The sequence below is a fragment of the Leuresthes tenuis genome, unplaced genomic scaffold (genome assembly GCF_036924035.1).
Source record: "Leuresthes tenuis unplaced genomic scaffold, fLeuTen1.0.hap1 SCAF_9, whole genome shotgun sequence".
Lineage (NCBI taxonomy): Eukaryota > Metazoa > Chordata > Actinopteri > Atheriniformes > Atherinopsidae > Leuresthes > Leuresthes tenuis.
The window spans coordinates 5013269-5031103 of NW_027325363.1; the positions used below are offsets into that span (position 1 = coordinate 5013269).

Sequence of the window (17835 nt, forward strand, 5' to 3'; positions counted from 1 at the left end):
CACTTCTGATTGCACACAGCAGTGCATGCTTCCTTTTGTTTAATTCTATTTTAGATTTCTGCATCATGTTGACTACATGTGAGTTGCAGTTGGATGCATGTATTTTACAGGAGCATAACCAGTGAAGTAAAAAGGATATCAAAAATAAAAGAACGTCATTTTATTGCCCTCAGACTTCAGAACAGAAACGGTGAACATGCAGCAAATCATCTTCATCACCTACAGCATCTCCGACACTTCAGGGTTGCGAAGTTTGTTGATCACGTCTGTGAGCATTTTGTTGCACAGAGCAGCATACGGATTGAGAGCCACAGCCTGTTGTCTAGCAAATTCACTTCCAAGTGCAGCTGCTTTCTCAAAATCTTCTCTGGCTTCATCATTCTGGCATATTAATCGACGTAAGAGGCCTCTTTGCACCAATGCCTGGCAGACGGTTCGTCCAGTGGTGCCGCTCAGGGTAATCGCTCTGTCCAGATCCTGCAGGGCTCCTGGGAAGAGATGCACACGTTTGGAGAGCTGATCTTCCATGTATTGTGCTGTACAAGCTTCTCGGTTATAGCTTAAAGTCAGTCTACTGCATATTCTATTATGAGCACAGTTGCTGAATTTGCTGCATAATCCCCAAAACTGGTATGATATGATCAGTATTAGTGTTAAACCTGAAACTGACTAAAACCATGCTGGCTGATGTTTTTCTCTAATCCAAAAAGGATGTTACTGTCACTGCATTTGTAATCTCCTGCGCAACTAAAGCGAAAAATAATGATAAACACTTTTACCAGTTTTAGAGTAAACAGCTACACGTTGAGATAAAAAAAAATGTTGCACAGGATTTTCCTATAATACAGTAGTAGGTTGTACAGCTTTCCAACTAAACTTTGCATTTGTTTCAGATGAATTCAAAAGCTAGATACAACACAAAAACATACTATTCACATGCAGTATTCTGTTCTATGATTTAAATGTATTAACACATAAGCATTTAAATCCCTGCTAGTTATTTTCTAAGAAAATCTGTCAGCTTTTGGGACCAAGTACAAGGCCAACAGAGAGCTTATATGGTAACACAGTTGACAACATGCACAGAGCTTTTATGCTCTGTCATGCTGGTCACAGTCTGACAGGCTGGCACAATGCTGTGCCTCTAAAAAAGGGTTATTACATAATTGACTGCATTTACCTGCTGTGTCCCCCTGTAGCCTCAGGGCCTGTGCCCGGTTGTTGTAGGCAGAGGATCGCTGAGGCAGGATCTGGATTGCCTGGCTGAACAGTTGAAGTGCGGCTTGCAAATCCCCAGCCTCCGCAGCGGAGACACCCCGCATCTCCAGCTCTTTCACTTGGCTCAGCAACTCTATGTCAAAACCACTGTCTGGCAGGAGGAGATAAACAAGTTGAAAGAGCGTTCAAACTCAATAGACAGGTACTGTGGCAAAGGAAAACACAAAAATGTCATCCAGAACTCAGCTTGGATTACAATAATTTGAATAAATTCAGTATGCTGTGACGTGATATGTGGAGACACTTAAGTCAGAAACTGACACTCACCATCATCAGTTAATTCTTCCTCTTGGTTGAGGCCGGGAATGTCCCCAAAGGGGGTTGTAGGGTTGAATATAGCCTGGAGAACAGCTCTATCATGTGCAGAAGCCATCTTTCCAATGTATCTGTGGAGTAAGAAAAGAATTATGCAAAAAGAGCAAAGTCATGACGCCTAAAATACAGCAGGGTGGAGAATTCTTCCTCTCTGAACGTCTGTCATTGCAACCAGCCAATCAGAAAAGGGGGTGGAAGCAGAGGTGGACTTTGAGATTGTCCTGCACTGAACACATCTGTATTTGGTTAGCCAAAAAATGCATGCTTGAAACGACTGCATCATACAGAGCTCTTTTTGTGCTGGTAGAATGACATGTTACATAAAGTTTATTGAGCATTTTGTTTAAAATCTCAGGTGATGTTTAATGTTTGAATATCAAAGAAATACTGAAGTAAAATTAGCTGTATATTAGGCCTGCACAACTTCATCATAAATAAAGAGATTGCTTAGAGAAACCAGAGAAAACCATTTGGATTACAGAAGCTTCAGAGCTGAACTGCAAAAGATGATGACGAGATGACAGGAAAGTACCTGCTCTGTGGGGACTGTGACAGGCATAATGCGCTCCTGTGCACTCTGGTAAGTTTGCATTCCCATCAAAGCAGAATTGAGACAGACACTGGACATTTATGGTCTTAAATAGATTGATATTTTTCATCTTATTTTTCTGTGAAAAAACCTGGTTTATGCTATGAGTAGCAAGACACATGGACATTAGCTTGAGCTGCAGAAATATGAGACTAGACAGCTAAGACCAGGCAGAGCAGTAGTGGAAGGTAAGTATATGCATTTACTTGATTTATTTTACTCCTCTATAGTTTTTCACATTTGTGTGGGGTTAATTAGTCCACTTTTACGCTGGAAGTGCAAACCAGTGTAAGCTAAAAAGTTGTTATTTTGACTCTTGTGTACAACTATGGCAAATTGTTGGAGTGTTGCTATCTATCAGACCACGACCATGTGTGGAAAGAAGCGGGAAGCTACCAATGGTGCATTTAATTTACCTCACGCTGTTTTCTTTTTAATGCGGGGGTAGAGATACTGTTAATGTAGATGGTCTAATCGTATTTGGTGCGGGAATATTAGCAGCATTGCACCAATGTGATTCTGCCCCATATTTTGTAGATGCTCAAACATTTTTGGCCATCCATCTTTTGGCCAAGATTATAAGAACAGAGATCGTTTGAATTGCTATGGAAATACTGTGGTCGCTGCTATAATTCTAGCATTAATACATCACCTGGTAAATCAGACCACTTTAATATTATCGTACCATCATTTTTACCAGTACAAAACACAAATCAGTTCACACAATTTTGAGTTTCAAAGTCAATGTCTCCTTTTGATCAGAGAGCTGGGATTCAAGACTAAATTCAAAATAGGAATTGATACAGGAAAAAACATAAATACCTGGAGCCAGATGACCTTATAAGAGCAGAGTTTAATTTTTTTATCATGTCATGAGTGCATCCATTGAAGAAGACTTGAATTCAGAATTTGCAATATTAAAACAATTCTTTCTGGTGAGGATGCTGATGATTGATGCATAATAGAAAACTCGTTTGCTCAAAGAAAGACACCAGATGCACACATGAAGCAGCACCTTGATGCAGACAAAAAGAGTGGATGGAAGCAACAGAAAAAGAAAAAAATCCTAATTAGTTTCCTCCTGATGATCAACAGCAGCATTTCACAATTGTTCACACCCTGAACAATGTGCAGCCTTTAGTGAGTGAGGCTGACAGATCCGTGGGACTCTGGGCTCAGAGTGAAACTGCCGGTTGTTCAATGCTGTGCTCAGAAAACAACACGACTGGATCTTACAGCACACATCCAGGTGACATGGGATAGCTCTAAAAATGTGTTGCACTGCTGGCCTGGAGGTTGCTATACTTTGAAGACTTGATACAGAAGCTGTTCTGCAAAAGGTGAATCAGGATTTTGTTACAGGTGATGTTTACAGGTGTATTATTGTGCTGTGATCCTTGCTGTAATAACACAACTTTAAAGAAGTCAGACATGAACGGGATGATTGCTTGGTTCGCTGGAATTCTACCTGCAGACCTCACACTGACCTCCAGTGTGACTGAATCATCAAGCAATTAATAGTTAATTAATAATCTCTCCTGTAAACCACAGGACACCTTCGTTTTGATATAGAGTACGTCTGAAAATAAGCATTATGTAATAAGCATCAGTTAATAGGTCATAAGAGCTTTAAAAGTCTATAAGATTATCATCAACATAATTTTGTGTGAAAAAGAGCATAAGACAATTGATGATATCAACAATAATCTTTGTTAATGCTTTGTTGGTTAAAACTTGGAAACATTTTATAGAGCTTTAATGAAAAAGATGGACATGCATCACTTTGTCGTCAGTGGGGACTGAAGGAGAGGTTTACAATATTTCAGTTTTTGGACATTCACATCAGGTCATCAACACTACCCAGAAGATCACAGGCTGCCCTCTCCTACCTATAGAAGATCTTTGCAATTCTCAGTATCTCAAAAGGGCTGTAAAATACTGAAAGTCCCATCTCTTGTCCTGAGGCAGGTGGTTCAAGACAACAAAAACATAGCAAACAGATTAAAGAACAGTTTATCTCTGTGTGCTGTTTTTACATGATGTAATATTATGTAGTATGTTGTTGTTTTACATTCTTTTAGACTCTTGATACTGTTTTTTAAATGTTTCTTCTTTAAGATATTGTGCTGAAAGGTTTGCATTTAATTTGGTTTTACAATTAGAATAAAGTTATTCTATTCTAACCTTTTGATTTCCTACTCTTATTTGATAGCATTTCTTAGACTGGGCTTAACCAGTTTCCCTGATTTGCCTTTGCTGAATCTTGTCTTTTTTATAATTTCCTTTTTTCTTTATTGAATTTTATAATTAATTCATAGTACAATAATTAGCAGTCATTCTCTCAGCTTGCAGCTATTAGATCAGTAGCCTTTTTAAGGTGAAAGCTATAAGCACTTACCTTTCCTGTTTTCATTTGGAGTGAGCAGTGTACTATCAGGCTAACTGAATGTCACCTTATGAATAAGATGTCTTATTGGTGAAACACAATAGTTCTAAAATGTGCTTTGTAAGTGTGCTGAATTCACCACTGAATCCATTTTACCTGTCCTCGAGCTATGTTTGTGAGGCCTATTCACAGTGAACCAGCTGCTGCCCTATAAGAAATCACTGGCAGTTATGGGCAAAATATAAAAAAGTGACAAAAGACTGTGACTGACAGATGGTCGATTCAATCACCTGTGAGATATTTTTCATGAGTACGCTGGCTGCTCAGATTAATTTCGACTTGTGTTGCACTGTTTGCATTTTCCAGTGATTGCACTCGTTATTCCACAGCACATAAATTGGCATTTTCGTTCAGAATGATTCAGATTGGTTACAGGCAGTCGAGTGAAATGAACAATAACTGTTCAAACATTCTGCAGTTTCTCACCACTGAGATGTTTTTCTTCTTCTTAAGTACCTACCTCAATTGTATTGAGTTGATGTGATCTGCGATGTAAAAAAGGTTTTCTAATGTCTAGTTTACACTAACAATAATGTAGTCTTATGATCTTATTTTACTATCAACTTTTGACAAATGAACCCACACTTGTTACAATGACTTTAATAAAAAACTCACGGGATATTTGGTAGATAGGGTTGGGTAAATTTATGGTACATTGTGAAAACTGACAGTGAGGATTTTCCCTCCCGTGTAAAATGCAGAGCAGGGTTATATCTTCATGCTTCAACATATCTTCAATTAATAGTCTGAGAAGGAAAAATCCTTCTTCAGTCACAGCGCTCGCATCTGATAATGTGATGATGGATCTCAAATAAACATTGCCTTGACTAATGGGGTCACAAGCCAAAACAGCTTCATACTTCAGGTATGCATTGAACTATTTCAATACAAACAACAAATATATGGTCTAACCAACAGTACTGTGAAGCTACACAGACCGAGTGTTTCAGATACGGTTTAATTGCTGTGTAAGAATATCTGTGTATCTCAGAAATATTTTCATAAAACAGCTGGATTTTTTTTAAACTTTAAAATGTTCTTTTAATTGTCCAATGTTCATTGTCAGTAAATGACCCTTCTTCCTCCAAAAGTGTATGTCTTTTTTTTAGGCCTATCCTGTGGCCGTAGCTAAGCTCTCATGTTAATAGTCATAGCTGTGGATGAAGAGTGAGATGTGGGTTTTCTGAGGAGGTGCAGTTCAACACAACTTTTTGCATGTTTGTGTTCCACACACCAATCTATCAAATGTGCCGTATCCGTGTGCAGTTATACCATCATTGCTTTAAATATTTTGACAGTCTGGGAAAGAAATTGTGGCTCTCTGAATCTTTCAACCGCAGCGCGTATGATGTCTAACAGTGTCTGTTGTCTCCAGTTCTGCATTGTTTTGAATGGAGAGGAAATGAATGTCTCGTTTATCAACCCTACAACAATCCCAGCGTGGACAGTTATTACTTCTTTTTCACCAGTGTCACAGAAAAATATGACAGTCTATGTTTCAGCCTGTTCTTATTCCACAACCAGACATAAGCATGCTCGAGCCGTCAAAGGAAACATTTAAATCTTTATTGTCATTGTAGAAATAAATTGTGTTATTATGACACTGACAGCATCTTCAGCAGTATGTGTTACCACTGAAAACACTCCTGTTTCACCATATCTATTTGCAATCCTAGTTTCAATGTCTGTTCCTTAAATACGTACCATCAAGTCCGATGCGGATGGGTTCTTTACCTTTAGCAAATAACAAACCGTTGTAGGTTAGAAATAATGCTGCAGGTGGTGTATAGTTCAGACTACATTAAAGCTAAATGGCCAGATTTTTATTTCAGCTGCAATCAAATCTACATCCATCCATCCTTTTTACACCCACTTAATCCAATTCAGGGTCATGTGGGGTCTGGAGTCTTGCATTGGTCCAGAGGCAGGGTACACCCTAGGGTAAATGTAGAATTACCAATTGACCTACGTTGCAGGTTTTTGGAAGGTGGGAGGAAGCTGGAGTACCTGGAGAGAACCCCCGCATGCATGGGGAGAACATGCAAACTCCACACAGAAAGGCCCCAGCTGGGATTCGAACCAGGCATCCTCTTGCTATGAAGTGACTATGCAAACCACCACATCATCGTGCAGCCCATCAGATCTACAGTAAGTATATATTCTGATAAAATTTATTAATATGAGGTGCAAAAATCTGCTTAGCACATCAACCTTAGTTCACTTGGTGTTAACACAGTCCTGCATTCATCTAAGAATAATGTGTTATTTCTTTTTTTTTTTTCCCCTTGTCCTGTCCAGCATTATGGCAGCAGAATTGTAGTCTGAATACCTTTGATGCCAAACAGATTTGCTTTGCCAAGGGAAGTTTTATAAATGTAAAGCTCCCCTTGATGCCCATTTATTTATTTCTGTTTACAATATATAACATGTAATAGAACTGAACCGGACCGGGGGACAAGGAAAGAAGAGGAAACAGAACAAAAACAGAAACAAAAACCAGACAACCAGCTGCTACACCTGTAAAAAACAAAACAGACAACAATCCATGGCCTCTGAGGGGATTCCAGCCTTAGCGCCACCAGGAGCACCTGAAAGCAGACAAGCAGAGAAAAAACAAACACACAAACAAACAAAAACAAGCACAAGAAGCGGCAATCGCATACAACACAGCTGTGGATATAGATGACCTGAGACGACATGATAATACATCAACTGCTTAGCGAGCATGCTACTGGGCTAATAAATGTGTGTGTGTGTGTGTGTGTCTGTGTGAGAACATGCAACACCCATGACACAGGACCTACATGATAACCGTGCTTAGTTATGAGTGTATAAGCGTACAGGGCCACAATCCCCAGCCCCCCCAAGCAATCAGAAGTAAGCAGAGAGGGCCACAAGACCCAGGCCACCAGCAGCCCCCACGGAGCACAGAACCCAGGAAGCCCACCACAGGGACAACCACGCATCCACCCAGAGGAAGCCCCCGGACAGAGCCCCCATAAGCATAGGGCAGAGGCCCTCCGGGAGCCAGGGGCAACAGCCCACCGACCCCGCCAGGCCCCAGCCGCCCAGACATGGGCCGTGCACTGGACCCGGGCCCCAGGAGCCCGAGCGCCCCCAAACCCTCCGGCAGAGGCCCCACCCAATACCCAGGAGGGCCAAGCGCCCCAGACAGCCACACAGTGGGTCAGCGCCTGCCCCAGCGCCCCTGGCCAAGTGCCCTGGGAGTCAAGACGTGCCCACAGGTGGGTGAAGTCGCGAGCAGTGGGGAGAGGCAACGCTGATGCCCCATCGGGAGAAGCACAGGCAGGCCAGGCGACAGCAAGTCCCAGATCCAGGCCCAATCATCACCACACACACTTTCACGTCCCATACATCCACACATCCACACGTCCTCCCTCCCTCGACTCCGCTGGGGTGTAGTGCAGCGGGCACACCAGGGGGCCAGCAGCCCCCCAGCCACCACAGACCCTGAACCAGCAGAACAATTAATTAATCCTCTTGGCCCCTCCCACCCCGAGCAGCAACCAGGAAGCAGGGGTGTGGGAAGAAGACCCCTCCCCTCACCCTTCTGGCTCTTCAATATTTTCTAATAGTGAGCGATTAAAATTGAGGGGCAGCCAAACTTGTAGAACTGGGAGCGCGGCCCCCTGGGCAGCCTACATACCCAAAGAGCCCCGCCCACCAGATGCCACTCAGTGTAACCACCCCCCAAGACCTAATGTGTGTGTGTGAGTGTGTTTGATAAGTAGTAATGTCTAAGGTGTAATTAAAACAGGGGCGGGGAACTGCAGAGTGCAACCAAAGGGGACCACCTACGTGGCCCCATCCACTGCACCCCACCGAACACACACGCCCCCAAAACCCTTCATGTGTGAGTGTGTGCTGTGTACAGGAGCCAGAAGGGAGAGGGGTATGGGGATATACACCGGGGGAGCTACTCTCCCCCAGAGAGGGCAGCCAGGGACTGGCTGCAATAGGCATCCCCGCTACCTGGGAGCCAACACAGGGCAGGAGGGGCTGATGTCCACCAGGCTCTGGGCCTGCAGCGACCATATTCCGGGAGCTACTCTACCCCCAGAAGGTACCCATCCCGCCCCACCCCACTCAACCCAACCCCACCCCGGAGGACCTCTACAAAAACAAACAAACAAACCACCCGGTCACACCAGTCGCAGCAGCCCGGGCCTGAGACCCACCATCACCCAGGCCTCCCCAGCCCCCCCCCCAACAGGGGAAAAGCACCCCTAAGGTTGGAACAAAATTGAAATACAGATTCTGAAAATTAAAAGGAATATTGAAAATAACAGCAGGAAAAACATGACAGACATGACGTATCAGTGCATACAACAGATAGTTATGATATCTCAGTAAAATATAGAACATTGAAGGAATGTGGATATAATAGTTTGACAAAAAGGCGCCGTTGCCTTCATCAAATGGCAGATGAGAGCAGCAGGGAACAAGTGGGAACCGACAGTACCCAAAGTAACAAGTACAAATTTAAAAATAAGAGTGATCAAAACAATATGATCAAATATAAAAAACCTTCTGTTTGTCATAGTTCTTTTTTGCTTGGAAAATAACTACAAGTATCTCCAGCAAATATGTGTAAGCGGGTGAAAAGGGTTGCAGCTCAAAGCTTTTTTTAGTTTGTTCCAATTACCAGCAGCAGTGATCTGGAACAAGAGGGAACTCAGTGTGTACAGACTTTTGCTTAAAAGGGTGAAGCAGATCTGATGTTGAATTAAAGTAGCTTAAACACAGTTTGTGGGACCTACGTTGTTAGAAATGATTATTTTTCATTCACTGGTAGCTAAAATCAAATCTTTTAAGGTTTGTTTCTGAATAAAATCCAAGAAAACTAAGGACTAAGGCAGAGAGAGGTTTTCTTTTTTACCACTTGAGAGAGCTCTTGCTGCTTTTTATTTCCGCTGGGTTTCTTACCACCCATCCAACAGTTAAGCATCAATAGTTTGATCCTGCAGGACTCCCATTTTCCACAGGGTAATACAAGTTAAAGAGTGAGGGCCAGGCTATCATGTTCACGGTCACTTGGTGAGCAGAAGATTGTCTGCAGAAGCATAGTGTGTCCCCTATGGCCTCCCCTATAGTGCAGAAAAGAGAAGCAATTGTGTGAGGATTATCAGTCTCCTATTACTGCAAATGTCACTGCATCAGCACCACTCAACCTGATTGTGTCAATAAGGAAACTCGTTGGCAGTGTTTACAGGCTCCAGAAGCAGGACTTTGGGGACTGAAGTTGCTTCTGCTGTAGGCCAAGAGGGAAGCTAGCAGATAATCAAAAACACACTGACCCTCAGTTTCACTGTTACTGTAAAACCTACAAACGTAAAGCAATGAGAACACTCCTTGTATTTACTCTCAACAGTTACAAGGACTAGATTCAATTTGACTGCAACAGCAGAGGATAAATAATGAAGCAGCATTTGCTTACGTGCTAACAGTCCATCACAACAACATTATAACTCGTTAACTGTTCAGTTGGCAGAATGGACCTTTCATTAAACAGAATGTCCTGATGAGCTTTTCTAAAAACACCCAGAGCTCTCTTTTGTTTCCTCTTTACAAATGAGCAACAAAACTTAAAAAAACTTGATCAAATGCTAAAATAAAGAAACCATTTTTCCACCAGTTGGTCCTTTGTGTTTTCTTCTTCTTCTCCTCTTCGTAGGGTCACTTGCTTTTTATTGGCTTGTAAAGAAATGCACTTGAATATCATGATGACTCTATGAGCTGTACTCCACTGCTGTCTGTAAATCTGACATCAAAGCTTGTGCTCATAATCCCTCTGCCCAATGGAGGCAAACAGGGCCCTCATGTGGATACCTGGCCTGTTTCTACATGATGACAAATGACTGTTGCTTACTGTGCAGAGACACTCTGAGCTCGACTTAAACAAAGAAATGTGCTCTGTTGTGAGGTGGGGGATGACTGCAGAGTTGCCCAAGGTTATGTAAATAACCTTTTTGCCAAATCTTTAGCCACATCCTCAATATTACAGCACACAAAAAACATATTACTTCCTGTGTCTATAGTTGTTCATACTGATGACTTTATGGAGAACAAATATGTGTTGGCTTCTCACTTTCAGCCAGTGCTTCAACTCATAATTTCATTCGTATTTTATGACATTTTCTTTATTTGTATATGAGTAAAATAGCAAACCATAGACAGAATGTCTGCACTCTTTGGCTGATAGTTCAGCCAAGTTGAATGCGGCAAAACTGTCAGGCGCCACTGATATCTCCCACATGAGCTCGCAGCACTGGGTAGGATCCATATCCATAAACCTCAGTGTAATTTATTACTGGTTTCTACTGATGTTGCAGTTTGTTTTCTGAATTCAGGCAAATTATTTCACATTTTAAGATTTCACAGGTAAAATAATTGTATAGTATTTACATTCATTTAGAACATGGACCATCTTAGACATTATTGGTAATTACATAAGTATCATCTTTCATGACAGATGTACTATTGCGATAAGGAAATTAATAGTGGGCTGTAACATACTGTAACTATCTTCCATCTGTGTGATATATACATAGATATTTAATGATTAACAGATATGGCCCTTTACTCATTCTCATTTGGCAAGGTCAAATTCATGGATTTGCCAGTCTGTACTGTTTGATTCACGGTTGTTGAAATTAATAAGCGGTTTTGATACAGGCAGAAAAAATAATCAAGCTTTTAGACATTGATTTAAAACTCCAACAGTCTAACTCAAAGTCCAGTAAAGTCTTGTATGTACCCAAATCAATGGATGTAGAGTATGTATCCTACACTTTGAAAGAGAGTGACATTGTAAAGAATGTAAACAAGACATAACAACTACAAAACGTTCGTGTTGTAAGAGCAGTACCGCTTCAGAGAGTTTGACAACAAAATCGGAATTGGCTTGGGCCTGCACATTCACTCATCCTCCCAACCAGCCAACCATGATTGAAACCATGATTGCTTCAACTCAGGCACAGAAGAAAAACAAAACTAACAAAACCAATTGGCAATTTTAGGATATTGGATATCTGGACATGTAACTGTAATATTTCCCCAAAGTAATGTTGTGGAGCGTAGCTGAAACTGTCATAACGAACCATAGATGATTTATGGCTTTAAAATGGGCAAAATAAGGGGATTTACGTGGAGCAGGTCACTTTATTAGAGGTACACCTTTCACTGGTTGAAGAAAAACAACAAACTCAAACTTTGAAACACGCCAAAAATGAGTGAGGTGAGCCAGACTTTTATAATTCCCCAGGCAAACGTACATTTCAGGTCTGCAGCGAGATGTCAAGTGAAATGCGATGGCGGTTCTGAGTATTTAGATGCTTGCTGATGGGGAGGTCTTTATAGCATTGCATCTTGGCTGTTTCTAAAAATCAATATAGTGTTACCATACAAATTAAAGGTGCAGTTCATTAGTAACATCTCTCAAAAAAGCTGAGACAGAGACATGAATCTATGACAAGTCGTGCTGTTGTAGAGATGGTTCAGCATTGCTTTGCTTAAATGTGCAAATATTAGGTTCTGTGGGGTTTTTTTTGTATTATTTGGTTGTTATTCTCTTGGTGTCTGATTTTATGTTAACTTAATTTATGTGATCGTTTTTCCTCAGAGCTTTGGTTTAGTCATGGTCAGGTTTTTCTTGAGTTGGTTTTTCATGCATGTTATGCTGGATGGCAATTCTTTAATTCAGAAGATACAGTGTCAATGTTTTATAAAACGACTTTTTTTAAATTTCAAAGCATCTGACCCCAGAACAGTTTTCCACTTGCCTCAGTCCATCTTTAATGAGCTTTTGTCCAGAGAAGACAGTGTTTCTGGATCTTATTAACATATAGCTACTTAATATGACAATACATTGACTTGCATTTTGGATGATAATTCAAACAGTGGTCAGAACGTGATTTTTGGAAGCGGTCTCGTCTATTCAGTGATGTCCATGACAGAATCAGGTCTGTTTTTAATGTAGTGATGCCTGAGGGACCAAAAAAATTAAGGGCACCAAACATTAATTTTCCACCATGTCCTGTGTTGAGGTCACTCCAGATTCACTGAATCTTTTATATACTGTAGATATTGTAAAATTTAAATTAATCAAATATTAATTTGGAGGAACATTCTGAAATTACTCCACAAGTTCTAGAAGCAGAACCTCTGTCCAGCTTATTTCTGGGAGACTATGCTTCTTTGAGGTGCTCATGTCCAAAACACGTTACCAGCATGTTGCCAAACCGCCTAATTAGTAAAGGCACATATTCAAGTGCTTTAAATAGAACATTAAACAAAATGTACAGCTGAAATCCTTATAGGAAAAAAAACTGAAAAGCATTGGTTGACAGGAAAGACTCAGACCTGCAGTTATCTGGGATATTGCTCCACATATATGGTGCCTAAAAACTGAAAGAAGCTCCTCTGTTTTGTTCTGACACTGGGGACTCAAAGTAAACCTGATACTGATAACTTAACATTTTGAATGTTTAAAAATGTACCATAAGATTTGTGATGTGTAACACACATGGCCAGATGGACTAAAATGTGAGGCATTAAGAACGATTTAAGAAGTTTATTGTACATCAACATGAATGGATTTCAAGAAGATCCAAGACCAAAGTCCAAGAAAGATCCAAACATCCAATCTGAAATCCTTAACAAGTCCAATATAACAACTTGGGTCATATACAGGTCAGAGGAGAGCAGGGAACGGAACCAGTTCGGAAATCCAGAGATCCAAGGGACAGAAAGCCAGTTCTGAACTCCACAATCCAAAGAATAGAGCCAGATCAATAAATCTGGGTACTGATGATGCCAGAGGCAGAATAAGGTCCAAAAATGGGGTCATACACAGAAGTCCAACCCAAAGAACGGTGCTGCAATGTTACTGTTCTGAGGTAAACATACAACCTGGCAGATGAATGGGGCTGGCAGACCTGCTAATAAAGGGAGGGGAACAGGTGAGTACGGATAACTTAATTGCAGGCTGATTAGAGAGAGTAGCGTGAGGGGAGAGAAATGGCAAGGAATGAACCAACTCTGGCACAGACCAGAGAACAGAGCCACACACTGTGACAAGATATCCTTTGGCCCTAAACAATTTATAGCTTCATGAACAAACAGGGATATTTTTAAATGATCTCTTTAATGGGCATGAAGCCAGAGTAGAGACCTCAGGACTAGAGTGATATGATCCACTTGGTAAGGACTCAAGCTGCAGCTGCAGCAATCTGATCTATCTTTTAGGAAGACCAGTAAATATGCTGTTAAAGTAATAATTTCTACTGAAGACAAATGCATGAACCAGCTTTTCTAAATCACTCTGTATTTACAATAAGGTAGATTTGTCTGTTGCCCGCCTCTTGCATATTTTGTTGCTTTGTTTAATCTGAACCAGTGGAAGCATGGAAATGTTAAATAAAAGAGACCCCAGAATAGAATCCTGAGGAGCTCCACATGCCACATTTGTGGCAAAATGTTGTTGCCCTATCGAAACTTGTTTGATATTGGGTTAGGTTAAGGGTGTTTCTTCCATCAGATTCTAATATTTTTCATCAAACGCTTACATTTTTCATGAAAAAGTAAAATGTCATGCTTTTGATATTTAATGAGTTTTTTCTGTGTTCTATTGTAAATAAAATATAGCTTTAGGAGATTTTCAAATCATAGCAATCTGTTTTTTTTTCCATTACATTTTTGATATTGCGGTTTTAGAAGTAATGTAACTGTAAGCTTTTGGCAAGTCAGATTCCACAATTTCATGTGTAAATGTGAACTGCTAAAGATTAATATCTAGTGTAAATTCTGGACGATAGGGCGCACCTATAAGCCGCACTCTCTAATTTAAAAAAAAAAACCATTTTGTACATGTGTAGGCCGCACCGGATTATAAACTGTGGGTGTCCGCATTGTAATATGAGATATTTACACATTCAATTCTTATGGTAACATAAATAAATACATACTGCAAATGCTTTTTTTCCGAACAGTGTATATAACACGGCTGGTAAAAAAGAAAAAAGACAGTAGACTACCAGAAAAAAGTCATTGATTGCCTTCTTCATCTTCCTCCTGCACACTAAAACCATCAAAGTCATGTTCTTGAGTGTCTGAATTGAGCCTCAGAACTTCGTCACTCACTTCAGTCTCTTCGTTTTCGCTTTCCTTCTTCGTTTGTTTTCCATGTTGAGGGTGAGTACAACTGATTTACAATAATGTAGCAGTGTGTTTGATTTATTGTACAATTTCATTGGACTACTGTGAACTATACATTAATTTTATTGGTCAAATGTTACGAGGCAAAATGTTTTTGGCATGAAAAAAAAAAGAAAAAAACATATATTAGCTGCACCGTATTATAAGATGCGGTGCTCAAAGCCTGGGAAAAAAGTACTGGCTTATACCCGGAATTTACGGAATGCATTTGGCATTTGACACTTTTATCCAAAGCAACTTACACTGGTAGGGTAAAGGGGTCTTGCCTAAGGACTCCTACTGGAGGTAGTACCTTTCATGCAGGGGATTTGAACCCAGGTCACCCACATTTTAGTCATGAACATATCACAAAGTTGATCTTGTTAGGAAAGCATTCATTCTAAGTTTGATGCTGACAAGGTCAAAGCAACTTTGTTTGGAAAACCACTCTGACCACAAGGTCTACTGCTTACAATATTGCATAATGTCCAATGTCCAGTTCAATTATACAGCACCAGCCTGCTCGGCTGTATACTACAGTCACTGCTGCATGAAAACGGAAGACGATGCTGAGATTCAACGTTATATTGGCCCATCCTTAAAAAAAACAGATAAGGTAGTTGAAAGAGCGCTGACTAATAACCCCAACATTTATCCACAGGGGACCAGAGATATGCCTCCCTTTGTTTCAAAGTTCACTCTCTGCTCAAATCACTGGCAAAAACAACACCCAATGAATTTGGCTTTAGCTTATTCTAAGAATGACAGTGAAGAGTTCTGAGCTCTGCAGCTGCACTTACTTTGACAACACTTAACCTGCATAAATTGTGACATCAATCCCTGCTGATGCATGTGAGTGTGATACCTGCAGGGAATTGAATAGTATATCATAGTTAGAGAGAGTGTCTGGAAGTGGAATCTCATTACAATTTGTCCATGAAAATTCTGAATGGTTGATGGAAAAAAACATAGATTTACTTCCAGCCTGTAAATTTTGCGAAAAAGATTTTGTGTTAGGGAGCGGGCATAAAATACAAGCAGCATCCTATCTATGATTGAATTTAACAATTCTTTCATAATCCAGGTGTTATCCTGTTCCCACCTCACCGACGGTGCACATTTATATAATGCTATTCAATGTTATTTCTGAGCTCATCTCACATCTCTGAAGACTGATGTTGTGCACAGTGCTGAAGGGATCTTTACAAGAAAAGGTAACAGTTCCCGATGCCAGACTTTAGACTCAATTGGATAAATCTTGGTAATTTAAACACTTATATTAAGATTGACTTTAATTTTTAAGGCACATTTCATCATACCTGTACCAACAAGGACAGAAGAGAAATATAAAAAGGTTTCCTGCTTGAATTTTTCCAAATTTGACCTACCGTCACATTTCTAATGCAGATTTTAGAGACAAATGTTGTCATGGCAGGATGCACATGGGCAAGTCTAGCTGGTCTTTGTGAGGTGCCATCTGCATTTCTTTAAAGTCAGCCATTAGAAAGTCAAATGGGCACATGAATGTCCCTGGAGATCGTTTACCTGAATTGCATAGAAAATAAGATGTTATGGTGGAGTACACATTACAGTGCAGTCACAAAATAGAATGGATAGCCTTGGCCCAAAGCTTATTTAACACTTGATGTCATGCGGCTACATCATTTGTGCAGGCGGAATAACTCATTTGGAAAATGAAAAGTCCCTTGGAGTGATGTGTGAGATCTAATCGGCCGCAGTATTGTATGGCTTGTCGATTACATCCTATCCGTCAGTTCACTGGGTGTAAAAATGGTTGGTTAATGTGTCAGGCAGGGTTGTCTGAGAGGACTAAGTATGGCTTTATAAAAGTTTAGCATTTGTTTTGCATAGAGAAAAATCTCATTATTGTTCACTGTCCGTTCTATGTATTGAACTGCAGATAAGCCCACAATAAATATAAAATGGAGGGGAAAAAGTATGCATGAAACAGATTATATTCTTTGCTGTTCAGTACGTTGGCCTCGGTACCACACAAGACCCTGACAAGCATATTTGTTGATGCAGTTATGCATGTTGACCAAGGGATGGAGCCCAAAGACTGAGCTTTCTGGGCCCACAGTTGGTCACTTCAAGGTATTGAGTCTCATGTATGAGTTTCATGCATCGAGACTGAATAAAACATGATGCTTCTCTATTGCCTTCAGCATTACAACAACATCAAGACCTCATTCCACTGCTGTCTGGCAGATGCTGCATTTGATTTTCTTTTTCTTTAAGCTTGAGATTGTATCAAGGGCTCATTGACCAGACCAACATCTTAGGTTTTATTGTGATAATTGTGAGCTCCAAGGTAGTTCCATCTATAAGACAAGGTATTTGCAATGTAGCTGCAACAAGGTTATGCTTTTAATGATGAATTTACTGGTCTCAATGGTGACGTATAATATCTGTATCTGGAGACAGCACTGTTATTTGGCTTTGCTCTTTTTAGAGCTGTCTGCCCACTTGCAGCTCCAAAGTAACTACAGTTGTTAGTTAAGAGCAACAGTTCCAACAGTGAAATGATGGAGGCACTGTCCTCAGTCCTGCTCTAATTGATTGGCAGGCCACCGCAGCTAACCCTAAGAAGATCATGAATGACACAGGCTGTTGTTGGCTCATCTTTTAACCATGATTACAAATTTTCTTAAACTGTTACCTGGTAGTTTTTGTTGAGTAGGCATTCTTGTCTTCACCATGACCCCAAACTTTTCTCAATGTTGTTTAAGTAATCTGGTGTGTCGTTGAGTGCAACATCTGTTAAATCCTCACATGAGTAATTAAAAAAAACAAAAAAAAACTGACAGACCTATGAGGAGGGATGATACCAGGAATGAATTAGATCTGTTGTAATTAAATGCACATGTTCAAACCTTTGAGCCGCCAATCATCCGCTCCAGAATGGAGTTGGTTGATCACTGACTTTCCCATGAGCACCTGTGCGATACATATGGGGGAAAGAATGGCAATT

The 17835-nt window shown here is 40.5% G+C and overlaps 1 protein-coding gene and 1 long non-coding RNA gene across 2 annotated transcripts; one reads left to right on the plus strand and one right to left on the minus strand.

Moving 5' to 3' along the window:
- Nucleotides 1–138: 138 nt before the first annotated feature.
- Nucleotides 139–1739, minus strand: ttc36 (tetratricopeptide repeat domain 36). The gene is made up of 3 exons (XM_072391983.1): nt 1546–1739; nt 1181–1369; nt 139–488 (listed from the first exon to the last, which is right to left on the minus strand). Exons 1-3 carry the CDS (start codon nt 1649–1651, stop codon nt 220–222), a joined length of 564 nt encoding a protein of 187 aa, XP_072248084.1. The 5' UTR covers nt 1652–1739; the 3' UTR covers nt 139–219.
- Nucleotides 1740–1760: 21 nt separating this feature from the next.
- On the plus strand, nt 1761–10273 carry LOC140313983 (uncharacterized). Its single transcript, XR_011917106.1, has 3 exons — nt 1761–2173; nt 6605–6776; nt 6927–10273. It is a non-coding gene; the product is annotated as an uncharacterized lncRNA (long non-coding RNA).
- Nucleotides 10274–17835: the final 7562 nt, after the last annotated feature.

Excerpts from the sequence above, each read along its gene's own strand:
- ttc36 (XM_072391983.1), bottom strand. The coding sequence starts at position 1,651 with ATGGCTTCTGCACATGATAGAGCTGTTCTCCAGGCTATATTCAACCCT. Across the intron at positions 1,370-1,545 it reads GGAAGAATTAACTGATGATG|ACAGTGGTTTTGACATAGAG; the intron begins GTGAGTGTCAGT and ends TCCTCCTGCCAG. Across the intron at positions 489-1,180 it reads GCTACAGGGGGACACAGCAG|GAGCCCTGCAGGATCTGGAC; the intron begins GTAAATGCAGTC and ends ATCTCTTCCCAG.